Source organism: Labeo rohita, chromosome 17 (assembly GCF_022985175.1).
Source record: "Labeo rohita strain BAU-BD-2019 chromosome 17, IGBB_LRoh.1.0, whole genome shotgun sequence".
Classification (NCBI taxonomy): domain Eukaryota; kingdom Metazoa; phylum Chordata; class Actinopteri; order Cypriniformes; family Cyprinidae; genus Labeo; species Labeo rohita.
The window spans coordinates 7517746-7545637 of NC_066885.1; the positions used below are offsets into that span (position 1 = coordinate 7517746).

At 35.1% G+C, this 27892-nt stretch overlaps 1 protein-coding gene and 4 non-coding genes across 5 annotated transcripts in view; 4 read left to right on the forward strand and 1 right to left on the reverse strand.

The window, feature by feature from the left end:
- snap25b (synaptosome associated protein 25b) overlaps positions 1-27892 on the reverse strand; it is a 52322-nt gene that overhangs the window by 11175 nt on the left and 13255 nt on the right. The window contains exons 2-5 of the mRNA XM_051133396.1: positions 15456-15586; positions 12301-12342; positions 9546-9594; positions 3156-3273 (exon numbers count right to left, since the gene is read on the reverse strand). Of these exons, the coding sequence (XP_050989353.1) occupies positions 3156-3273; positions 9546-9594; positions 12301-12342; positions 15456-15527 (281 nt within the window). The 5' untranslated portion in view covers positions 15528-15586. The remainder of the gene's footprint in view (positions 1-3155; positions 3274-9545; positions 9595-12300; positions 12343-15455; positions 15587-27892) is intronic.
- Positions 5862-5944, forward strand: trnal-uaa (transfer RNA leucine (anticodon UAA)). The gene has a single exon. It is a non-coding gene; the product is annotated as a tRNA-Leu (tRNA).
- Positions 7752-7834, forward strand: trnal-uaa (transfer RNA leucine (anticodon UAA)). Its single transcript has one exon. It is a non-coding gene; the product is annotated as a tRNA-Leu (tRNA).
- Positions 7966-8048, forward strand: trnal-uaa (transfer RNA leucine (anticodon UAA)). The gene has a single exon. It is a non-coding gene; the product is annotated as a tRNA-Leu (tRNA).
- trnal-uaa (transfer RNA leucine (anticodon UAA)) lies at positions 8273-8355 on the forward strand. Its single transcript has one exon. It is a non-coding gene; the product is annotated as a tRNA-Leu (tRNA).

The window sequence follows — 27892 nt, forward strand, 5'->3', positions numbered from 1 at the left end:
AGAGAAATTACCATGTAAACAGAAATACACAAACATGTGAAACAGTGACTGTCCATTCCTATAAAGCATTATGAATTACTTAATTGACTTATCTTCCTATACTTTGTATACAACCATGTACATATGTAATCATTTGTTCAAATAATTTTCTATGCCTTTTTATAAAACAACGAGTTACTATAACTTCTGATTCTGCAAGATCACACTGCTGTTTCCTTTATCAGCAACGACTCTCTCAAAAACGGCAGTCAGCTGATTCTTTTCTGACTAAATCAGTGTGTTTAAATGTGTTAGTTAGTTATTTAGTTACTTAGTTATTCAGATTACTAAATAATTCAAGTACTTACCCAAAGGCAGTCACTAGTTTAGTTCCTGGATGTCATACCCCTGTGGACTGTTTGTGTTGGTTTCTCCCTTTGTTGCCCATATTTGGTCCTTCCTGTTCCTGTCCTTGTCAAGTCCTTATTAGTTAATCACCCACACCTGTCTGTGTATCATTACCCTGTCTTTATAAGTTGGATTGAGTTCAGTGATAAGTGTCCGATCTTAAAGTTATATTGGTGTGTGTTTCCCTGCTGTTCCTGTCTGGAGTTATAATTCGTGGATGTTATTAAAGACCTTTTTGTTATATTTCGCCTTCCTATGTCTCCTTCTACGCACAGCGTGACACTGGATGAATTATTGTTCTTTTTTTAACGAATCAACAATTCAGTGACTCTCACAAACCATTTCAGTAAATGATTCTGTGACTCACTCATAATAACTTCTTTTGTTCCTGAATGAATTAGTGTTATTGACTGAATTAGTTGAGAAAATGATTCAATGACTCACTAATAAATAGCCACGTATTTTGTTCCTGAATGAATCAGTGTTATTGAATGAATTAGTTGAGAAAATGATTTAGTGTCTCACTCATAGATAGTCACTTATTTTGTTCCTGAGTGAATCAGTGTTATTGAATGAATCAGCTGAGAAAATAATTAGAATGATTCAGTGATTCAATCATAATAAATTATTTTTTTCCCTGAATTACTAAATGATTCAAGGACTTACTCAAAGGCAGTCACTAGTTTAGTTCCTGGATGAATTATTGTTCTTTTTTTAACGAATCAACAATTCACTGACTCTCACAAACTATTTTAGTAAATGATTTAGTGACTCACTCATAATAACTTCTTTTGCTCCTGAATGAATCTGTGTTATTGAATGAATCAGTTGAGAAAATTATTTAGTGTCACTCATAGATAGTCACTTATTTTGTTCCTGAGTGAATCAGTGTTATTGAATAAATCAGTTGAAAAAATGATTCAGTGACTTATAGATAGTCACTTATTTTATTCCTGAATAAATCTGTGTTGTTAAATGCACCAGGTAAGAAAATGATTTAGTAACTCACTCATAGGTAGTCACTTATTTTGTTCCTGAATGAATCCACGTTTTTCCTAAAATTGGTTGAGGAAATAATTCAGTGACTCATTTACTGCCACTAGTTTCCTTCCTGAATGAACCACTGCTTTTGGATTAATCATTTAAAAATTATTAAGTGACTTACTCAATAAGAGTTAATTTTCCTGAATGAATCAGTGTTTTTAAACAAATTCATTAAGAAAACTGTACAGTGTCTCAGACATAGATAGTCACTTAGTTTTATTCCTTTTGAATGGATGTGTTTAATAAATGATACAATGACTTACTCATAAAAGCAGTCACTTGTTTAGTTCATGGAAAAATTACTGTTTTAACAACTCAACAATTCAATGACTCTCATGGTTCAGTAAATGATTCAGTGACTCACTCATAAGAAAAAAATTGTTTTGTTCCTGAAAAAAATCAGTGTTTTGGAACAAATGATTTAGGGATTCACTTACAATCACTTGTTCCCTTCCTGAATGACTCACTACTTTTAAATGAATATTTTAAAAAAAGATCAAGTGACTCAATCAAACACTGTTTTAATGACTCAACAATTCAATGACTCTTAATAATCGGTTCAGGAAATGATTCAGTGACGCACCCACAGAAAATCACTTGTTTTGTTCCTGAATAAATTAGTGTTTTTGAATGAATTGGTTAAGAAAATGATTCAGTGACTCACTCGCAGATAGTCACTTGTTTTGTTCTTGAATAAATCAGTGTTTATGAACAAATGATTTAGGGACTCACTTACAGTCACTTGTTTCCTTCCTGAATAAATTACTGCTTTTGAATGAATCAATTAAAAAGTGATCAACTGATTTTTGAACAAATCAGTTGAGAAAATGATTCAGCAACTCACCTTTAGCCATTTCCTTCCTTAATGAATCACTGCTTTTAAATTAATCTTTTAAAAAATGATTCAGTGATTCACTCAAAAAGTCAATTGTTTTTGTTCCTGAATGAATCAGTGTTTTTGAACAAATCTGTTAAGTAAATGATTCAGTAACTCACACATAAATGGTCACTTGTTTTGTTCCTGAATAAATCAGTCTTTTTGAACAAATCACAGAAAAAAGGAAGACAGTGGCAAGGCGGAGTGTCAATCAATCAAATTTTGAGAAATAAAATTGTTCTAAACAAAACAAAAAAATGACTTAGTGCACCTTTAAGGTATGAATAGCACATAATTAGCAATCGGCTGTTCTATAATTAATTACACAGGCCGTTTATCTTGCCGAGATAACATTTCCCACCATTTTACCCACATGCAGTGACATGCTTTGCCTTTCAGGGAACCCTTTTGGAAGAAGCCAGCTCTGCCAGCCTCAAGTAAATAAAGCGCGAATTTGTAATCTGCGGTCCACGAAGTTCGTTCAAGGGGTGTGTAATGCTTGCATTTCAAAAAGTAGCACATGCATATTAAGCAGGCACTTAACATTTGCGAACAACAGTCCTTGACCAACGGATCAGTGAAGCATAGAGCCCAGCATATTTGCGCATTCAGCCGGCAGAGAGCAGGGCCTACAGCTAGAACTATGGGATAACCAGTGGCGCCGCAGACGGACTTAGCTCTACCACCATCCCCATGCACAGAGAAGTAAAGTCCAGGCAGAGCGCATTGGGGGAAGTCGAAGCTACGGAGCGAGCAAGAGCGAGCGTGCAAACTGGCCACGTGCTTTTTTTCCTATTTGTCGGGTTCAGGCAGGCAAGCAGGCAGGCAGGCGACAGGCATCACCTACTTGTTACATGGACATGGACATAGACCACAGAGATTTCCTAGATCCGTCAAATTCTTTTCTGCTTCTTTCATGTCCTTATTGATCTGATCCATTCCCTCTTCGATGCGCTCCAGTTGCTCTGATTTAAACATTAGTCAATTACGCCCCCGAAAAGAAATAAAGAGTGCGGAAAAGGAACAAGGAGAGAAAGAGAAAGGGAAGGCAAGGAGGAAAAGAGGGACAAAAAGAAAGAGAGAGGCTTAAACATTCACAATGACAAGAGACAGTCAGACAGCAGCAGACAGGTGAGAGCCTTGGACGCTTCACCAGTACCTACTTGTCGCAGGGACATACAAGTCCACAGCATTTGCCTACATCTTTTAAACTTTTCTCAGCTTCCATCATGTCTTTGTTGATATGGTTCATGCCATCTTCAACACGCTCGAGTTGTTCTGGTCAGGACAAAGGGGTGACAGTAATGAAATGAGACTTTGCATCCTGGCAGACAAACGATGATGACAAATGACATCTAAGCTGTCCAGAAACACATCTACTCAAAACGTGAGACATCTGAATGATGCGGTGGGTGGTTAGGTTAGGTCGTGCCGAGAACATGAGCATAGAGCGCATACGCAAATAAAATAAGTGACTTTTCAAACCGACATGCATTTAACTTGACAATTTGACTTGATTAAACTACAGCAATAATTAAAGAAATAGTTCACCCAAAATTAAAATTCTGTCATAGTTTAAATGCCCTCATATTGTTCCAAACCCATATGTGAACCTGGACCACAAAACCAGTCTTAAGTAGAATAGGTATATTTGTAGCTATTGCCAAAAATACATTGTATGGGTCAAATGAGCAATTTTTCTTTTATGCCAAAAATCATTAGGATATTAGATAAAGATCATGTACTATGAAGATATTTTTTACATTTCCTACTGTAAATATATCAAAAACTAATTTTTAATTAGTAATATGCTAAAAAAATGAGTCAATATGTTGAGTCAATAATTTGTAACCTGGCTGCCTTCAAATTTTAAGTTCAGTCAACTCAAAAAACTTTTATTCAACTTGAAATGTTAAATTATACTAAGTGACAACTTAGATATTTGATTTGAATCAACTTAAAATTTACGGCAGCTGGGTTACTTACATCTGTTAAGTTTAGCAAACACAAATAAGTTGTTATCTAGTATAACTTAACATTTCAAGTTGACTAAACTTATTTTAGTTGACTGAACTTAAAATTTTAAGGCAGCAGGGTAACAAATTATTTTAAGCTGACTCAACAAATTGTGTTTTTTATTTTTTACAGTGTATGCTAAGAACTTAATTTGGATAATTTTAAAGGCAATTTTCTCAATATTTAGATTTTTTGCACCCTCAGATTCCAGATTTTCAAATTGTTGTATCTCGGCCAAATATTGTCCAATCCTAACAAACCATACACCATATGATGTACAAATCTCAATTTCAGAAAATTTACCCTTATGACTGGTTTTGTGGTCCAGGTTCACATATGATCTTCCATAAAACACAACAAGGGGAATTTTGCATATTCAAGTCACTTTTTTCCCACGTGGTTCTCAGCATCTATGGTTTCATGAAAAACCTTTACCATCCATGGAACCTTTCAGTTCCATAAAAGGTTCTTTAGATTTTTAAAATGTTCTTCACGCTAAGAAAAAATGTCTTTCATGAACTATTCACTGAAAGGTTTTTTAAGAACCAAAAACGCCCTTTTGGAACCTTTATTTTTAAAAGTGGTAATGAAATTGAAATGGGAATGAACTAGCGCTGTAAAGTTCCAAAGTCAGCACTGTACAAGTATCATAACCATTCCATGGAAGAAGGTTCAGGTTCAGAACAACATAAGAGTGTCTCTTCATTTTTGGGTAAACTATCCCTTAAAAAAATCAATAAGCATATGCTAATATTTTGTAATGGGAAGCCTTCTAAGCCTTTAGGGACAGTGGTTGCTGGCATGAATGCTTGGCATCACTAGGCACTGGCTCACTATAACTGAACCACCACTGCCTGAGCTAAACTGAAAAAAGAAAAAGTCAAGATGATTATGAACGTTTGAATACTGTGAGCAAACGCTGAGAAAGAAAGAAAATGATCAGAAACAGAACAGAAATAAAAAGCAAAAAAGAATGAAATATGGAGCATACATATTAGTTATTGTGTGGTACGGGGAAGCAAACTGAAGAATGTAATGGCTGATCATTCATGAACTGAAATGAACAACAGACTGAAGGGATACACATTCCTTTAGGGCTTTAGAAAACTGTAAAATCCCTGGGGGAGCAAAGCAGATGTTGCAGTTTTATAAAAATAAATATAACAATAATAATAATAAGATTCACTTTTAAATATCTGTTCATCTGCCTTTAATTGGGCGTGTAATTTTATTCTTCTTAGCTAGTTTAAATACAACTGACAGGGTCTAGTGTGAGGTTTCCACTGTATACCGACAAGCCAAATGGCTAATTGGGTTTTGCTGCTAATCCCATGAGCAAGAGCAGCGTGACTGAAGAAAGAGGGGGAAGGAGGCGAGAAAGAGACAGTGGGGGACTTGTCTCGTCATTGGCTGACAGTGATGTGAAGAATATCTACTTTTTTGTATCTAAGTAGAATAACACCAGCACTGAGCCAGTAGTGTGATGGCACACAGACTGCGGTGCATCCACTGAGCTACTTCACAAAACAGAAAACAAACCAGGATGGCCGAGTGGTTAAGGCGTTGGACTTAAGATCCAATGGACAAATGTCCTCGTGGGTTCGAACCCCACTCCTGGTAAATTAATGTGAATTTTAGGTTAAATATAATAATGCAGCTGTATGTGGAATGAAGAAGGTTTAAGACCACAAAGCAACCAGGATGGCTGAGTGGTTCAGATGTTGGACATAGGCTCCAATGAACAAATGTCCCTTCTCTAGAATAATCCAGTCCTTGAATGTTGTGTTGTGTTGTCTTAGGGATAAGACAAAACAGAGCCTTGAAATCATATTAGAGAACCAGTGACTTCAACTAATACCCAACAAAAACAACCAGGATGACTTAGTGGTTAAGGCGTTGGACTTAAGATCCAATTGACGATGTCTTTGTGGGTTCAAACCACATCCTTATAACAAATGTCAATGCTGTTATTAATAATTGCAGAAAATCCTTGTCTTATCTCAAAGAGGTAAGATAACACATAACGGAGAAGCAATTTCTACAACTACAATCCACAAGAAAAAAAAGCAACCAGCATGAATGAGTGGTTAAGGCATTGGACTTAAGATCCAATGGACAAATGTCCTTGTGAGTTCAAACCCCACTCCTGGTAGTTCAATACAAACTTTAAGTAGAATATAGTAATGTGGTTGCATTACCAACTAATTGGTTTCTCAAAACTGGTTCTGAAGTACCTTTAAAAGGAATACAGAGGGTTTTAGCATCACAAAATGACCTGGATGGTTGAGTGGTTAAGTTGTTGAACAAAAGCTCCAATGAGCAAATGTTCCTTGGAGAGCAAACCCAACTTGTGTTAGCAAATATCCACTTTAGAATGATTAATTGCTAAAAAGCTGTACTGTCATAGAGATGAGAGGAAAAAGCTCCTTGAAATCATTAGAGGACCAGTCACTTCAACTACTACCTGACATAGACAACCAGGATGACTGAGTGGTTAAGGTGTTGGGCTTACGATCCAAAGGACAGATGTCCTTGTGGGTTCAAATCCAACTTCTACAAACAAATGTCAATTCTGTTATAAATAATTGCAGAAAATCTGATTTATCTTAAAGAGATAAGACAATGCCTATCGGAAAAGCAATTTCTACAACTACAAGCTAAAAAAAACGGTGTGGCTGAATGGTTAAGGCGTTAGACTTAAAATCCATTGAATCCATCCAACAAATGTCCTCGTAGGTTCAAGCCCCACTTCTGGTAGCAAATGTTAATTCTGTTATGAATAATTGCAGAAAATCTGCTGAAACTTTAAAGAGAAAGCACATTGGAGAAGCAATTTCCACAACTACAACCTACAAAAAAAAAAAAAAAAAGCCCCATTGGAGAAGCAATTTCCACAACTACAACCTACAAAAATGCCCCAGCATATTGGAGAAGCAATTTCTACAACTACACTCTAACAAAAAGTGACCAGGATGGCGGAGTTGTTAAATGCCCTTGTGGGTTTGAACCGCACTCCTGGTAGCAAGTGTCAATTCTGTTATAAATAAGTGCAGAAAACCTGCTTCATCTTAAAGAGATGAGATAACCCCAGGACGGCTGAGTGGTTAAGGTGTTGGACTTAAGCTCCAATTGATAAATGTCCTTGTGGGTTCAAATGTCAATTCCATTATGAATACTTGCAGAAAATCTCCTTTATCTTAAAGAGATGAGAGAAAGCATATTGGAGAAGCAATTTCTACAACTACACTCTAACAAAAAGTGACCAGGATGGCGGAGTTGTTAAATGCCCTTGTGGGTTTGAACCGCACTCCTGGTAGCAAGTGTCAATTCTGTTATAAATAAGTGCAGAAAACCTGCTTCATCTTAAAGAGATGAGATAACGCACATCGGAGAAGCAATTTTTACGACTACACTCTAACAAAATGTGACCAGGATGGCCGAGTGGTTAAGGCGTTGGACTTAAGATCCAATGGACAAATGTCCTCGTGGGTTCGAACCCCACTCCTGGTAGATTAATGTTAAACTACACTCTAACAAAAAGTGACCAGGATGGCGGAGTGGTTAAATGCCCTTCTGGGTTTGAGCCCCACTCCTGGTAGCAAGTGTCAATTCTGTTATTTTTTGCAGAAAACAAAACAACGACCAGGATGGCCGAGTGGTTAAGGCATTGGACTTAAGATCCAATAGACAAATGTCCTTGTGGGTTCGAACCCCACTCCTGGCAGATTAATGTGAGTTTACAGTGAACAATTGCAGAAAATCTGCTTTATGTTAGAGAGACAAGAGAAAGCATATTGGAAAAGCAATTCAACTACACCCTACAAAAAACAACCAGGATGGTTAAGGTGTTGATGTCTGTTATAAATAAGTGCAGAAAACCTGCTTCATCTTAAAGAAATAATGCACATTGGAGAAGCAATTTTTACAACTACACACCAACAAAAAGCGACCAGGATGGCCGAGTGGTTAAGGCGTTGGACTTAAGATCCAATGGACAAATGTCCTCGTGGGTTCAAACCCCACTCCTGGTAGATTAATGTGAGTTTTTTAAATAGCATATGACAATGTGGTTGTGTTACCAACTAATTGGTTCTGAAATACCTCTAGAGCTTTAGTGTCACAAAGTGACCTGGACTGCTGAGTGTTTAAGATGCTGGATTTAAGGTCCAATGGACAAATATCCTTGTGGGTTCAAACCCCACCTTGGTAGGAAAGCTGATTCAAAGAATTTGAAATTTGTGCTTGGTTAATGTCATGACATGTTCCATTCTGTAAATAAAACAGATGGAGTACCATACCTCTTGGGATGGTTAACACTGTAGGCTTGTACCCAGAGGATGTAGGTTCAAAATGCTGAAAATATGATTAATGAGCTACCATCATGGTGCCCTTGAGTTAGACATGTGCTTTTATGTTGTTCTTTAGTTAAAAATAAAAAAATGTTATATGTCTACTGAAGTGGACTTCTAACTGGAAGCCTCCTGAGCTGTAAGAGACTATTACATTCAGCAATCAGAGCACAGCTTTATAAGACGTGTTGTTGTTCTGCTCTAAAACTGGAGGCAAGAAAGGTGGCGGGATCATTTAAGGTAGGAAATGGATTGCCCTGAGGCAGTCTGAGGAACACAACATCCATAATTTAACACAACGAGAAGAAGGGTTGTATGTTGTTTTGACAGACTAATTAAAATTTCTCTTCCATGTGGAAAGGAACTCAACACTTCTTATTATCCACATAAAACCGAATAAAGCCTCAAGCATTATAAGGGCTTAATTTGTCAATAGAGACGTGACTGTTTCTATTATACCGAGTCACTTCATTGATAAATCAATTATAGTTTTATTTTTCATAAAAATGCCTATGCTGTTTGTTGCATGGAGTATGTTCGTCTAATTATCCTAAAATAGCAGCGTGTTAAGTGGAAAGTCTTTCGCCCCAGGGATTGTACACAGATATATTTCATCTGGTGAAGAGGAGAGCTGTTTGTCATTACCAGCAACATCGATCGTTCAATTTACCTCTTACATGACTCTCAAAACTTTGCTTTTGACATGACGGCCTGATGTTTCTAATCATAAATGTTGTTTAAATCAAAACAGCTCATCTGACAAAGCATTATGAGTAGCCTACAGACAGTTAAGTTAAAATAATCAAATAAAAATGACTTACTGCACAACCTCATTAAATGATTCCATAATGTGTTTTTTCGCCGTAACTTACCTCCCTGTTCATCCAGCATAACCAAAGTTCTGATACCAGCATCTTTACTCTAATCCATCAAGAATGGCAAAGCAAGAGAAAAGAGGAAATAACAAACAAATGAGAGAAGCCTACAGGTGAACAGAAAGAAGATTCACACATATTTAGGTCAGATATAAGAGAAAAGAGAAAAGAACAGCAGGGAATAAAAGAGCGTTTCAGCAGAGGACAGACTGTAGCGCACAGCGTTATCACAACTATTGAAATTCTTCAAGAGCGCTTTATTCATTTGGCAGGTAATTATAAGAAGGCAATGAGGTGGCAGACAGCTAAAGCTAAAATTAGTACAGAATTGTAAACAGAGCACTGGATTGAACTCTGAAGGTATGAAAGCATGTGTGTGCAATATGGCGAGTCGTTCTCTAAAGCACGTGCAGGTTCTATTGACCTAAATAAAACAGCTGATTATCTTACTCCGAATCCCACATCAACTCATTATTTTAACTAGATGATCGAGCACTGCTGAGGTTTGTTATCACAGCACCATGTATCTACTGGAAACTTCATATGCAATGAAAAAAATATTAATACTTAATTTAGTAAAATACCCCCACTTATCAGTACTGTCAATTTTATAGTAACAATAACAGGTATGTGCATTTACTCAGCATTTAATCAAACTGACATATGGCATAATGGAAACTGGAAGCGTTTAATATGAAATCAGATGCAAGTAGCAGATGGGAACATTATATTTGTTCAGCACTGCTGAACTTTGAAGTTCATTAGCAGCCCAAGAATGCAATTTTCTTCCAGCAATGGCAAAAATGAAGCGAGGGAATGATCTGTTCACAAGTTTGGATAACCAATTTCAAGATGTAATTCACAGCACCTGGTACTGGGCCTGTTTCTTTTTTAGATTTAGAGACCAAAAATATTATGCATCTTGGCTGCAATAACTCTTCATATAACACTAACACTGTCAAAACTTAGGGTCTGTTAGGGGTGGGTAGACATGACTAACCAGTAGAAATCTGTCAACCGGTAGAGATTTTGGACTGTCGTCTCCATGCGGTTACATGCTCACGTGACGTTGCAGTGCTACATGGTTACGGAAACGTATTTTGCACACGTTTTTTAGCATTGCAGTTTAAAAACAAGTGATTTTAAGCTGATGAAATGCCATCACAGTAAAAGAAAACTCATTTCGCTATATGCGCACACTGTCTGAGAGACTGTTTCTAAACTAGGTGTTTGCATGTGAATACGGTGCTCATAGAATGCAGAAGTACTGAAGTTATTTTTGTCGCTTCATATGCTTTGAATGGTTAAATACACACTTGTATGTGTCAAAATGCCTGTCTTTGCAAGTATCCTCATTAACACAGCAATTAAGGTCTTAAGTGAAACAGTATATTGGATCTGAGCAGCTCTTAAAGTGACAGCAATCTATTATTCCTGCTGTCTGTCATTTATGTTAATCAAACAACAAAAAAGAGAAAATCTCTCACTGCTCTTGACTAAATCACTTCTGTAACTTTAATAGGAAGAAATATATATTCAATTTACACAGTGAAGAACATGCAGTGTTTTTATACATTTGACTACTTTATGCAATGTATGTAGCATTTTTTTGTCTTACTGCTTGTAATTAGGCAAATTTTTAGACTAGTATTAGTTTTCTGTGACACTGACACTGGTGAGAAGAATTCTATGGTATCAAAAATTTTGATATGTGATACCGGACCACAAAACCAGACATAAGGGTAAATTTTTTTAAACTGAGATTTATATATAAGCTGAAAGCTGATATATGACATATAAATAAGCTTTCCATGGTTTGTACGGTTTGTTAGGATAGGACAATATTTGGCCGAGATTCAATTATTTGAAAATCTGGAGTCTGAGGGTGCAAAAAAATCAAAATAATGAGAAAGTCACCTTTAAAGTTATCCAAATGATGCATATTACTAATCAGAAATTATGTTTTAATATATTTACGGAAAGAGATTTACATAATGTGCTCATGAAACATGATCTTTACTTAATATCCTAATAAGTTCTGGAATAAAAGAAAAACAATTTTTTTTGACCCATATAATGTATTGTTGGCTATTGCTACAAATATACCTCTGCTACTTATGACTGGTTTTGTGGTCCAGGGTCACATATCATAATTAAAGCAAAAATAACTATATTGTAATATATATCATTACTGTGAATATGTGACAATGAAGACTGAAGTAAAAATTCATTTTAAAGTTACTGTAATAATATTTTACATTACTTTTTCATTGCATTTCTGATCAGGTAAATGCAGCCTCGGTGAAGAAAACATTTAATAACCAAATAAATAATCATTTGTACTCGCTATCACACTGAAACTAAAATTTTGGTTTCTGGTCTTTATAATGCCAAAGCAACCACCATCTTTTCTGAAGACCATCTTTTTATATCCACATGTGGGGTCAGGAGTGTTTGATCCCTATTAGACACTAGAAAGACTCATTTTCTCTCCTGTGTCTTGTTGCCTATCAGTAACACATAGATGGAGTTTCTCTGAAATCATTATTGATTTTGATCACACAGCGGAAATTTGGTGCTATTTCACCGCCTCCATTTCTGACCTTCAGTGGCCATGAAAACAAGCAGCGCACCAAACTCTTTGCAAAAACAGCTGATGAGCAAGAATCTCTCCTAGTATCTCTATAATGTGGCATTATATGTTGACAGAATAGCACTGAGCACCATTTACTCAATTAAGTCAATATCTTACCTCTTCGACCAGCTGCAGCATGCGCCGAGTACTTTCCAAAGACTGTAGAAAGAAAAGCACATATATTATTACCCCCAATGCACACAACAGCTAATATGTTCCTGCTTGTTGTTTGGTTCTTCATGTTGTTATCTGATTGCGGTGTGTCAAGTATCACAGTTGGTACAAGGCCATAATGTTCATAATGTCAGTTCCGACAGCATGTTACTAATGGCTGCCAAGTTCAGACCGAGCTGAATGTACAGCCATTTCTTTTCCCCCTCCTTTCCTTCCTGTTCTTTCAAAGAAAGCTCAAGATAGCATTATCCACTCATGAATATTTAAAGCTCTCCCATTCCAGTCTAGTGTATATATCTGAGCTGAAGAAATATGACTGCGTCGCGCCACAGGGCGCTCAATAGCAGGCTGGGATTAAAGATCATTATTGAGATCTTGATTTTCTTTTTCGAGAGCTATCACTGAGAGTCATACCATAGATCATATGGAACCATACACCACCTCGTCATTGTGAGGCTTTGAAGGTGAAGGGTGTCATTTTTTCAGTGCAAATACTGCCTTGTGTCGTGAAAATGACTAGTCATTGACAAGTCATCCAGAAAAACAGTCAACTAGTTGGCAAGTCAATTTTTATCTTACATAATGATCTGCTTGTTTATTGATGCCATTTCTTTGTGAGAAAAAAAGTTTACTTGTTTACTTTTGCTGCAGTCCTGGCTTATATATGAATGTTTCAGATGAACCTAGATGATTTCAGAAGTCTTATATATATATATATATATATATATATATATATATATATATTAGAGCTGTCAGTCGATTAAAACTTTTAATATAATTAATTACATGTTAATTAATTAATCTAATTATTGCAAAATAATTTTAACTGTAAAAAAAGCCCCACAAAAAGATGATTTAAAATGATTTTTGTGTTAAATGAGAAAGTATCAAGTACTTTAAGCTTTAGAAAGACATATTTTATTTGATTGAACATAGTATTTATTTCACAAACATTTACGCTGCAATGGCCTAAACTAAACTATGGAACATAAAAGAAGAAAATCTAAAAAAAACATCTCAGTATTTTTTGTTCATTTGCTGTTGAAAGTCATTGGTAACCAAAACAGCTTCGTCTTCAAAATACCTTCTTTCATGTTGCATAAAAAAAAGGTTTGAAATGACATGAGGGTAAGTAGATGATGATAGAATTTAAATTTTTTTTGGTGAACTCTCCCTTTAATGTTATGATACTCTAAATAATAAAGTAAATCTGCCAGCAGGTGGAGATAAATGTCTTTATGAGTCATTCATTTATTCATTCGATTTGTTCAAATGGCTAATTCATTCAATAATGAAGTAAATGGCTCTCTTTATGATTGGGCTTTTGAATCATTCGTTCACTCGATTCATTTAAAATGCAGATTAATTCAGAAACTGAACCCCCGCTGTGTTGCTCGGAGACGCACAACAATTCTGCTATGGCTTCAAAGGTAATATGTTCACTGCTAAATTTAGCAAAAACACAATATTGTGTTTAAAATATAACACAACAGCAACTTCTTTTTTACTGAAATATAAAATCACATTTAAGCTTGTGATAGATCGGGACAAAATCAGTACTCTTGTCCTATTGCTTTTGCTGTCCGTGTGATGTGGTGTGATATGTGATATATATAAATATGAGACAAAATACGGGGCATTTGTTGGATCAATATCTTGAATTTTAGGGCATAACTACATTTGTGGAGTTGTTGCCCTGCATTCAATTTGCCAACAGTCAACCGTGTGAAATATAAGATGATGTACAAGTCTGGGGGCGGGGCCAATGTGTTAAAGGAGAAGTCCACTTCCAAAACAAAGATTCACATATAATGTACTCACCCCCTTGTCATCCAAGATGTTCATGTCTTTCTTTCTTCAGTCGTAAAGAAATTATGTTTTTTGAGGAAAACATTTCTGCATTTTTCTCCAATCTCAAACACTCGTCTTGCCTTTCTCTCCCTGAACCCTGTGTATTCTGACTCAAAAGACAGTTGTACTCCAATCGTATTTTCTCCCTCAACTTCAAAAATGGTTTCAAAATCATCCTACATCACTGCAGAAGTACCGACCCAGTCCGACCTTTGCAAAGTGAACATGCAAATAAGATCGTAGGACGATTTTGAAGTTGAGGGAGAAAATGAGATGGGAGTTTTTTGACATACCCTAACTGTCATAAACTGGAACAAAAACAGTCCAGGCTGAGTAAGACAAGACGAGCGTTTGGCATTAAAAAGTATATAAATTGTATTATTTTTATTAAAATAACCGATCGTTACGCTAGATAAGACCCTTCTTTCTCGGCTGGGATCGTTTACAGCTGCATTTGGGATTGTTTGAAGCTGCATTTAAACTGAATTTTGGAAGTTTAAAATCGGGGCACCATATCAGTCCATTATAAGGAGAAAAATGCAGATTTTCCTCAAAAAACATAATTTCTTTATGACTGAAGAAAGAAAGACATGAACATCTTGGATGACAAGGGGGTGAGTACATTATATGTGAATCTTTGTTTTGGAAGTGGACTTCTCCTTTAACTGCGTTAAAATAGTTGGAACAACATTTTGATGAGTAAACGATAACAGGATTTTTATTTCTGGGTGAGCTATCCTTTTTTTGTCAGTGTGGAACCTAGTCAAATAATCCAGGACATATGTGCAGTGGCCTTGTTAATAACACACTACACCTCTGACGACATGGTCAATCACCTATGTTAACCCTCCCACATGGAGTTGTGTGTCAAAGTTCTGATTGTTCAGCAGGAGACCAGTGTGATTAAAGGTCTATCAAAGCCAGTGCAGAACCCCCACTGGGCAGGTGCTGTGAGGAAGTGGAGAACCTCTCACTGATCACCACTGCTTCTGCCTGGTAACCAAGCAGTCTCCACAGCTCCATGACAAATAGATGAGCAGTCTTAATATAGAGCCACTTCATTTTGCACAAAACGGATTTATTAATTCAGAGATGCTCTTTAGAGTGCTTCTGTCTTCCACTGCATGACTGGAAGTCATGGTGTGTTCATTCTCCTTCACGCTGGGACGGGTCTATTTATAAACAGATGCTGTCGTATTTAGGGTTTATTTTTAGACCTCTCCCATGCATGTTGAAGGTGTACCTACCTCATCCGCCAGCTGATCAGCTCTGGCCTGCATGTCTGTCAGCTCGTTGCGCATGTCGGCATCGTCTGCCATGGCTGTTGGAGGGATGAGCTGCTCGCCTTTAAACAGGAAATGTAGCTCTCACTTGAAGGCTGGAAAAGAGATGAAAAAGGAACAAACAGAATTTATAAGCGACTCACACAGTGCCGTGCATCACATGTACCTCTCTGCATTTCATTCTACTTCCATTTGAAGACGATAATTGAGCAAGTATTGCATGGTGGTCAATACATCCAGACTCATTCTCAGAAACTGACTCATCAATTCAAGGACTCAGGTTACTCAAAGCTCACAAAGCAGAAAGAGAAAAACGATATACATATCCTAGAAGATGTATACTGAGAATTACATGAATTCATTGCTACTTCTAAAAATAATGGACGAAATGTAAAAGCCATCCAAGATGTAGATGAGCTTGTTTTTTCATCAAAACAGATTTGGAGAAATTTAGCATTACATTGTTTACTCACCAATGGATCCTCTGCAGTGAATGGGTGCCGTCAGAATGTCCAAAACTGCTGATAAAAACATCATAATAATACACAGATAATTGACATGACTCCAGCCCGTCTTGTGGAGTGAAAAGCAGTTGTTCAAAGTTAATTGATGGGCTCGAGTCTTGGGTTATGATGTATTTATCGGCTGCTTGGACTCTCATCTGTCGGCACCCATTCACTGCAGAGTGGGGTAAATTTTGGGGTAAATTACTCCTTTAAAAGTGAACAAAACAACCTTATTTATTTTCTAAATGCAGTTTATAATGGATAAAATAAAGCACCACCTACAAATACTAAAAATACCTCTGACCACAGAAGTAAAATGGGTCATGAGTACCTTTTAACATTGACTTGAAAGACAAATGCACTGTCTAGACTGACCACAGGGTCATTTTGAAGAGTGTTCACTGAAATTATACATATGTCACATCCATCTGCATCAAGGGTCTTGGATGATTTCATAAATGCCAGTGTGTCTCATGTACCTTAAGATAATTTATTCTTTTCACTGAAACTCCATAAACGTGCTTTTATAATCTGGTTTAAATGTAGAAAAGCACTGGACACAAGTGTGTTATGTTGGCTGCAGCATCATCTTGGCATCCAGGCACTGGCATGTTTCCCTTATATTCCTCATCTCCTGGCAAAGAAAACGCTTGATCTGCCCACTGTTGATCAACATAGGGACCAATCCGGAGATTTTGTCAAGATTACCACTTTAGCACTACAGAATGTCTTTAAACAGACAATAGATTGCATTTCTCTTCTCATCTCTCTCCAAAACCACCTGCTATGGTTTAGATTAGTCTTTTTATGTGTTATCTGCTAACCAAAGCCATGACCTTTGCATTGCTCGCATTGTGCCAGTTGAGCTAAGGACAACAAGAGTCGACACTTTTTTTCTGGTTGGATGGTGCCAGGAATACGTGACCACTGGTCCATGCAATGTTACTTTAATAAGTGTAAGTTGGCATCGAGTCATGTAAATATCTTGCCAGAAATCTGCTGGAACTACTGCCGGTGCTCCCTGTCATTAGACATTTCGTTTTATGCCAACTGGAAAAGGCAGCAGACCTCTGATACTCCATCTTCTCCCTGGCTGCTCTATCTATCTATCTCTCTCTCTGCTCCAGTGGTGAGAGGTCCAGAGAAAACATGAGTAATTAACTTACTCTCTTTTCTATTATAAGATGATTAGATTAACTAAAGAATCACATTCATACAGAGCGTCAAGCCGAAAGCCTGCTGATCTGTGGCGTGACTCTTGTGGCTTGTTGCTTTTATATTCTGTTTCTGTTTTAATATCTCTCTTTTGTTTTACAAATGAAATAGCAGAACTGTCAACCGCCTTATAATGTATCTAAAATGCAGTGCTATTCAATTATAGAATCTTTTGAATCAACTCCAAATCTGATTCAGAATCGTTCGTTTTCACGAACGTGTCATCAATCAGCCATTTTGGCGGCGCTAAACATAAACAATGCCACTGAATCTGACATAATGCCACTGAATTTAACAAAAGTCACATATTTAGTTGATTATTTCTGCTAAAAATGATAAATTATTGACATGTTTTGGGCTATACTAATCGGTTGGAACGGGAAAAATATTTGGACTACTATAGACTGCCGAAAGTTTTAACAAATCAAAGAGAAGAGTGTAACAAAAGGCATTTGTGGTTGGCCAAATTGAATCAGGTTTTCCAGGGCATGAATTTTGACAACAGTTGTGTTTGTTCTTATCATTTCCAGTCAGGTAGTTGAAATATTAGGCTAATATCTTAATTAATACAGCTCGTATATACCTTTACCACCTATTAACTTTAGTTTATCAAAATATTGCGCTCTTTCCTGCTTACTAAGTCCTTCTCTATATGATTTAGCAGCTTCCACTATTTTTTTCGTGGTTTAGACAGCATAAATTAGCAGAACAAGGTGTTCAGTAGTACATTAACCACGCAATCCATGCTGTTGCTGTAAATGAATATTAATCAAATCTAAAAACGACTACCTCAAGTTCTATGTTTACATTACATTTATGTTAATTATGAACACAGTTTTACCATTTACTGCACGTTGATATTCTTCCCGTTATTTCCCGATAGCGGCTAATAAACCGAAAGTCTCGCATATAAGTACTTCCGTGCTGATAGAAAAGGTGGATAAAAATATATATTAAATCAGATATATCGGATTTAGGTACATAAACGTGTAAATTAAAACAAAAGTTAACTTCATCAGCTTCGTTTATGAAGCTCATTCTGCCTGTTATTGTGCTATTTCGCTTGTGAATGACTCATTGAACTAATTCTTTTAATATTTTAATATTACTTATCGCCACCTACTGTTGTAATGATATAACATACAGAAATCAGAATCGAATGATTCTAAGTCATTGATGAATCAAAATCACACCGTTCCAGGCCCTCCAGTAGAATCGATTCTTTTGTGGAGTCGACTCTTGATTCTCAACGCCTCAGAATTGATTCTTTTTGAGTTTGACTCCCAGATATACTAAAATGTAAGTCATTTCAAAGTTTAAGTTATTAAAGTTTCAAGTACAAGAACACTTAGAAGAATTAACAACTTTTAACAGAATCTGAATTTGGATAAACTCAAAAGCATGTAAAAATTTGTATTAAAAAACAACTTATATTGCATTTAAGGAAAAATACAATGGTTTTCGGTTTCCCTTGGAATCAAACCTTCCTTGACAATGGCATGCTGTACTATTTGAATTACAGGGACACACTGTTTTGTTTGTTTGTTTTTTAAGTAAAAGTAAATAAAGCTAATGCGTTTTACAAAAAATATCACTTTATATGAAAAAATTCACTTTTAATTTAATGTTAATTGCCATTTGTTTGTAATTGTGAAATGTACTAGCAGTTTTTGAGTGAAAAATTGTTTTTACACCTATTTTTTTCAGTACAGTTGAATTAAGTTTCTTTGTAAATTTATGAAGGCAAAAAAAAACTGAAATCTGAATCTGGATAAATTCAAGCATGTTAAAATTTGCATATATGCTGCATGGCAAGAAAAAAAAGACAAATGTATTGCAGTGGAAATAGGGCAGCCTATATGGAGCACATATGGTGTTAAGATTCCCAGTCTCTTCGTCATCCTTTATAGCTCTCTGTCTTATTTTTTTATTCAAGTTCTTTCTATAGAAGCTGTTATAAAATAATCTTTTGTTAGGAAACCTCAAACTGCCATGTCTCACATTTTCACTATCACACTAGAAATGCAATGCCTCAAAAGAAATCGTCCTCAAGTGCCAATTATGTTCAGAAAGAACCACATATCTTAAGCGGAAAAAGGAACATTTCTAAGAAAATCTTAAAAAACTCAATGCTTACAAAAATACATAAAGATAAAGTGACAGGTCAAATATTCATGACATATAGTATGTGAAAACGATGCTTCAGAAATGAATCTAAATGCAAAAGCAACCCAGGAGCCTACAGCAAAGTCTGTCACTGCAATTTTAGAATGTGTGAGGACGCTGAGGTCAAGTCCATGATGTGCTGATGTCAATGTAGCTGAAATCTACCGTCGGGTACAAGTTCTCAGTGAGTTGAGAACTATTTTTGCTTCATGACTCGCCAGATATTTAATGTTTCATGCCCATAAAACACAGCATGAAGTGCAGTGCATGAAAAATGAATTACGCTTTTATTTTGTTCTTTTTGTGAGTGTAGTGAACGCCAGCTAAAATAATTGTGAGCACGTCATTTGTGGATCTGTCACCATCTAAGGCAACATAATGAAATATTTTTCAGAAGTTGGAGTAAAAATATCACACACTCTCCCTAGAGAGTGTGGCACTACGGTGTGTGCCGTTCGAACACCTCCGCTCAGTTTTAATGAACCAGTGAAGTTTTATATTCTAACCTGTAACCTGTATCTGAAGAGCCGCTGTCCATCTCTTTGCACCCTGGAGTGACGTGCTGGTAATTTAAAGCACTCTTGTTGAACTTGACATTTACTAATAGTAACGGTTAAAGTTGTAGGTCGCAAATGACCAAACATGTCAGTTAAATGAGCCGTGTTCAGAAAAGCACAAAACTGTTCACTGTTTCTGCATTATATAGTGTTTTTAATGCACAGAATACCTGGATCGCCTATTACTACATCTTTTTCATTACTTATTGTGCACTCAGAATGATTGTACTGAGAAGAGCTAAGATATTTTTATACAAAACTGGATTAAAAATGCAACAACCATTTTATTTCCCAGAATTTGACGTCACTTTCTGAATTAAAACTTCAACATGCTGAGTTCAATGCAGCACACAAATATATGAATCATTGCATTTATCAGTTTACTAATGTTTTTAAATGCACTGCCGTTCAAAAGATTGGGCACAGCCGAATTTGTCTTTCTTTTTGAAAGTAACTGATGCTTTTATTCAGCAAGCATGCATTAAAAGTGACATTAAAAACATTTATGTTACAAAGATTTCTATTTCAAATAAATGTTCCTTCATTTAATTAATTTTATTTTATTAAATTCAACCATAAAAGTAATAAATGACATCTTAAAATATTTTTTAAAAAAAGAATATAATATAATAAAATATAAATATGCATAATAATTTATATTAAAAAACCATTTCTTTTAAATTCTAATAATATTTAACAATATTACTTTTTTTATTATTAAATAAATAAAGCATTGGTGAGAGAAAAACACTTTAAAAATTAAAAAAATCTTACCACCCCTAAACTTTTTGTTTTTAATAGTAGTGTGTATCTATTGTAAATATTTTATTTGTTTTATCTGGATTTATATTGTGCTTTAAATCTTTGCAAGGATCACAAAATACATAATCCATTTAAATACACAACATATTTAGAGTTACATGCCAAAAACAAGGATGAAATCTGTCTTGCAAATGCAAAAAAATAAGCACATGGCCACCTAAAAATAATCACTTAAACCAACTTTCAACAGAAGTGAGCTTGCATGGTCTTTGAGAAGTACACTGGTATGATTTATCTCAATGCAATGCAATGGAAACTGCATTTTCTTTAGTTGATAAACAAGAAATTAGAGATCCAGTTACACTGTATACGACGTCAGTCTCATTGACGTGCTTTCTCTCCATCTCTCACTCCATTACTATCTCTCCTGAACCATCCTACCTCAGTATTCCATTAATAATGGACAATATGTCAGATAAGGAACAAGAGCAATGGCTTTCTCATTGGCGAGCATTTTCTTTCAGCCTTGTCTCTACAATGTCGTGGATGCACAGGCCATCTTGTAAATCATTGTTCTTCAAGGACGTGGCTTATCCGCCGAACCCGAGTTAATCCACACCCGAGAGAAAACTACATCGCCACCCAAACATGCCAGCTGTGGGCGTACTTTCTCTTTCCTGTCAGGAAAATAGGCCTGGATTGATGTATCAGGGCCAATTTTGGCAGGCGGCATCACAAATTCTTCACATTTATTTGGCAGATGCTTTATTAAAAAGCAACTTATATTGCATTCAAGGAAAAGTACAAAGGTTTTTGGTTTACCTTGGAATCAGACCTTCCTTGACAATGGCATGCTGTTCTGTTTGTTTGGGTTTGTTTTTTAAAAAAGTAAAAAGTAAATAAAACCTAATATATTTTACAAGAAAATACTATTTTTTATTTCAAAATTTCACTTTTAATTCAGTGTTACTTGCCATTTGTTTGTAATTAATTGTGAAATGTACTAGCAATTTTTTTTACACCATTTTTTTCAGTGCAGTTTAATCAAGTTTGCAAGAATTGTGAGAAAAAAGTCAGAATTGGGAGATATAAACTTGCAATTGCGGGAAAAACGTCAGAATTGCGAGAGAAAATTCACAATTCTGACTTTTTTCCTGCAATTGCAAGTTTATATCTCCCAATTTTGACTTCTTTCTCGCAATTCTGACTTTTTTCCTCGCAATTGCAAGTTTTTCTTGCAATTCTGACTTTTTTTCTCTCAATTGCAAGTTTGTATCTCGCAATTCTGACTTTTTTCTCGCAATTGCAAGTTTATATCTCCCAATTCTAACTTTTTTCTAGCAAATCTGACTTTTTTGTCAGAATTGCATGATATAAACTCAAAATTCTGACTTTTTTCTCGCAATTGCAAGTTTATATCTTCCAATTCTGATTGTTTTCCTTGCAATTCTGATATAAACTCGCAGTTATAAAGTCAGAATTGTGAGTCAGTTCTGAGAAAAATAGTCAGAATTGTGAGTTTATTTCTTGCAATTCTGACTTTATTTCTCAGAATTGAGAGTTTATATCTCACAATTCTGACTTTATAACTCACAATTTTATATATTACAATTTTGAGAAAAAAAGTCAGAATTCTAAGATAAAAAGTCGCAATTACCTTTTTTATTTAGTGGTGAAAACGGGCTTCCATAGTTTAATTTATAATTAAAAAAAAACAAAAAACAGTGTATCTAAATAAGATTAATCAATTTGTTTTTATAATATGTAGTCAACTACAAAACATTTTCTAGCACTTAAAAATGTCAATCATAGAGATATTTTCCTCTTTGACTTTGCAAACCTTCATTGGTATAAATCTTAATAATTTTTAATTAATGATGGAATGTTATTCAACCCACAAGAATGAGCATTCAATAAAAATGTTTATACCACCAAACAATGCTAACATACAGTATACCAATATAAGAGCATATGCATTGCATTTCTCTCTTTAGCATGCAAAAGGTCATTTTGTTTGGCCCTTTGGCAAGTGTTGTGCAAACCACCTCTGACGTGAAGGGCAAGTACAAGGTTGATATATACCACAACCTTGACATTGAGAAAGAGGTTTGTTGAACCCTGGCCACATTGAAAACAAGAACACAGCTCTATTATATACTATGTGTCTACTTGTGAAATTGCCTTTTTATATTCACTAGTGAAAACATGCCATTATGAAAGAACATCGCACAAATGAAAGAAACTATACAAGCATTTACATAGTATGTCCATTTAATGGAGAAGAAAAAAAGCCTACTCTGACTATGATTATTACTTTTATGCTGCTGCCTCTAAACAATATTTGCCATCTCCATTTGTATTCAATGTGATGGTGATGTATCTTGATGATTATATAAATAAAAAGACCTGAACTAGCACCGAACAAAAACATGGTTCAAAAGGCTTGGTTCTGAAATATTTTGATGCACATAATCAAATCCATCTGGAGTGAAAAAAGCACACGTAATTTCATTTCTGCATCAAATAACCCTCAGTTCAACGTTTTAGCAGATTTTCCACCTAGACACCTTTGATAAGAAGTAGCTGATGCAAAAACGACCCTCGCAATGTGATGCTTAATGTTAACGACAGGCCAAAACCACATTAATGACTCAGCTGCTATTGTCAATGTAAAATAAGCAGAATAATTAGCACTGAGTACTCAGAGTGATCTGACATTTTCACAGAACATTTACAATATGTGATAAACAGCATCCAGCTGAGCCTGCCTTTGAGATATTTATGCAATTATACAATTTTAAAAAGTAAAATAAATGCATCACACTTAAAATAAAGCAACAGCATACGATGAATGACATAAACCTAGTCTAAATAACTATTATTTATTAAATATTTTTATAGTAAAATAATTACGTTACTGCATATGAACATAATAGGGCTGTTAAGTGATTAAAAAATGATTAATTGCATGATGTGCCAGATAATTAATCTAATCAATGTGGCATGAGAAGTTACACCCAAAAAATAATTTAAAGCCACTGTAGTGTTAAATGACAATAAATGTTTTTGTAAATGCACATTAAAATTAGAACTATTATTATTATTATTACATTTTTAATGTTTTTTAAAGTCTCTTCTGATCACCAAGCCTGCATTTATTTTATTCAAAGTACAGCAAAGAAATATTTTTACTATTTAAAATAACTGTTTTCTATTTGAATATATATTTTAAAATATAATTTATTCCTGTGATTTCAAAGCTGATATTTCAAAATTTTTACTGCTTTTGCTGTACTTTGTATCAAATAAATGCAGGCTTGGTGAGACTTCTTGGTGAGAAAAAACATTATTATAATATAATAAAATAGAAAATATTAAATAATATAGAAATATGAATAAAATCTACAATAGTCTTAGTAATCTCAAAGATACAAAAACATTTACAATATGTGATAAACAGCATCCAGCTGAGAATGCCTTTGAGATATTCATGCAATTATACGATTTACAAAAGTAAAATAAATAAATCACACAAAAAAAATAAAGCAACAGCATGGGATAACTCGCTTTTATTTATTAAATATTTTTATAGTAAAATATTTATGCTGCTGCATATGAACATAATAGGGCATAATAGGGTAAGGTGATTTAAAAAAATCTAATTAATTACATGATGCACCAGATAATTAATCTAATCAATGTGGCATGTGAAGCTACACCCAAAAGATAATTTAAAGCCACTGTAGTGTGAAATGACAATAAATGTTTTTAAATGAATATTAAAATATGAAATTATTATTATTTAAAAAAATACATATGTGACCCTGGACCACAAAATCAGTCTTAAGTCGCTGGGGTATATTTGTAGCAATAGCCAAAAATACATTGTATGGGTCAAAATTCTAGATTTTTCTTTTATGCCAAAAATCATTAGGAAATTAAGTAAAGATCATGTTCCATGAAGATATTTTGTAAATTTCCTACTGTAAATATATCAAAATTTAATTTTTGATTAGTAATATGCATTGCAAAGAACTTAATTTGGAAAACTTTAAAGGAGATTTTCTCAATATTTGGATTTTTTTTGCACCCTCAGATTCCATATACTGAAATTGTTGTATCTCGGCCAAATATTGTTCTATCCTAACAAACCATACATCAATGGAAAGCTTATTTATTCAGCTTTCAGATGATGTATAAAGCTCAATTTAAAAAAATTAACACATATGACTGGTTTTGTGGTCCAGGGTCACATATTATACTTGAAATGTGAAACTAAAACCGGCAGTAGATGGCGGCAAATCACTTAATGACCCAACCGATTCGTTCAAACGGCTGATTGATTTTATAAATGGTTCACTGAATCATCGGCTCACTCAATTCATTCAGAAACCGAGGATTCGTTCAGTAATGGAACGCTGGTGCTAGATTCATTCGCGAAATTGAGCAGAAATAGGCAAAACTGACAATATTGTTTTAAATGTAACACAATACCAACTGTATGTTTATTGTATTGTTGTATAAAACTCAATATCACATTTGCAATCGTTCAGATATGCGTGGAAAAAACACATTCTTGATCGTGTGATATTCTAACTGTACGTATGATATAAATAGAAGACAAAAACCCACATAGGTGCATTTTTTACCTCCTATCTTGAATTTTAGGGGCATATAACTAAATGCATCTAATTTACGCATTTAATCGACAGCCCATAGTATAAAAATCGTGATGTTTTAATAAAATCAATGCTGTCATCTTTGCAGCTCATTGTAATGAGATATTAACCTCCAAGAGCATATTTTGTTTGAGCAAATCTTCATGTTGCTAGCAATATCAGGTAAGCGCTGACAAAGAAAAGGCCAGGTGCTTCTTCTTAACACATCCCAGTACAAATCCCAAAAGCACATTGCTCGGCAGGATGTGTCACCCTGCACAGTTAAGAATAGCTTGCAATGATGAAACATACAATAAAAAGTCCACCTGATGAAGGACAAAAAGCTCATTGAGTATTCAACCCAATGTGAGGAAGAAGATGAATGTGACCCCAGTCGTCTACAGCCAGATGTTACCACATCCACCTCCACATCTCATGAAGAGAGCAATGAATGAGTCTCTTTTATATCAAAACAGAGTCCATAAAAAGAAAGGGGTGTTTTGGATAGAGGTCAGTCAGATAAACAGAGCCGTCACTCAATATTTCAGTGTATCCTCCAAAGGAGATCGAACTGACGCCCCCTCCAGAGACCTGCTGCCTGATGTGTATTAAACCCGTCAGGCTGCGTCACGTCGGCCATGCCGGGCAACATGAGGATACAGATTATACCCACAACTCAAAGAGGATTTATGGCCTATTGGCTCTCTTTACATCAAGCTTACTGTGTCATCCCGCCTCTTCTGTTGAATTCATTTACAACAACTTATGAGTTTCATTGAAAGAAATCTCTCATGCATTTACACTACTAGTCAAAAGTTTTTTTTTTTATGTTTTTTAAAGTCTTTCTGCTCACTAAGCCTGCATTTATTTGTAAGTACAGAAAAAACAGTACAATTTTGACAGTACTATTTTCTATTTGAATATATTTTAAAATGTAATTTATTTCTGCGAATTCAAAGCTGAATTTTTTTTGTATTGTTATTCCAGGCACATGATCCTTCAGAAATCATTGTAATATTCTGATTTGCTGCTCAAAAAAAAAAAAAAAAAAAAAAAAAAAAAAAAAAAAAAAAACACAACTCAAATTTATTTAAAGCATCCTTGCTAAATAAAAGTATTAATTTCTAATTTTAAATCAACGTATCTGGAGTAATGATGCTGAAAATTCAGCTTTGATCACAGGAATAAATTACATTTTAAAATATATTCAAATAGCAAATAGTTATTTTAAATAAATAAAAATATTTCAAAATTTTACTGTTTTTGCTGTACTTTGGATGAAATAAATGCAGGCTTGGTGAACAGAAGAGACTTAACATTAAAAAGCTTAAAAATCTTACTGTTCAAAAACTTTTGACGGGTAGTGTACATTAGTTTTTTTTTATTAAATAAAATGTAAACAAAATTACTAAAGCTTTAACAAAATATAAAAATAAAAACTAGTATATAATATTAAAATATTAATCTACAATAGTCTCAGTAATCTCAAAAACACTAAAATAACAAAGCAGCATGACTATGATACTGTATAATACAGAATAATTTAGTGTATTTATACATAAATCTCTTCTTTAATATTGCTGCTAGTGAATAAATGCTCTGTAAAAACATTTGAGATTATCCTGCTTGGCATGACGGGAACTGGCTTTAACCCAGGGGGGAAACTTTTAAAGATTTTCCTCCCCAGTAAAGCACTTCCAGCACGGTGTTATCTGGCATAGGCACGAGTCTAATTATAGTCATATGTGATGTTTACTCTTGCAGAAATGCCTTTATGCATGATTTAGTCTCATGCCACACCAAATGTTGCCTTAATATGCAGCATAATCAGATCTCATTCTGCACAAAACCATGTCACTGGATATTCCAGCTGTGACCTCCATCCTGAAGCTGATACTTCACCGTATATCAGTAAAGGTCTTTACACTCTTCTAACATTACCTGATCTCACGTTCCCTAGACAGCCATTAGACAGCAAATCCCATTCAGTTTAAAGTGTGATAACCATGACAACCATACAAGAGGGAGAGAACGAGAGGAGAAAGGAAAAGCAAACTTTTAGGTTTCAAACAAGACGTATCACTGTCAAGATGTTTACAAGCCAACTCACATAACACAAAGGCAGAGCAAAGGACAGAAATAGAGAGAGAGAGAGAGAGAGAAAATAGTGGGACATCCAAACAGCACAGACAAGTGCTGGGTAATTTGCAAGTTACCAAGCAACCTGAAGAACCATAGAACCATAGAAAGCATTTCCCTCTATCCTATCCATCTTGTTCCACATCAAATAAAACCCACCGATATTATATAAAGGAAGAGTTCACCCAAAAATACAAATTTTCTTAGGATTTACTCACACTCAGACCATCCAAGATATAGATGAGTTTGTTTTTTCATGAGAACAGATTTGGAGAAATGTAGCATTTCAACACTTGCACACCAATGGATTCTCTGCAGTGAATGGGTGCCGTCCTGTTTTTGCCTGCAAATGTTGCTTGGTCTGTGCATATTCCTTACCTGGTTCAGACGAGATGACT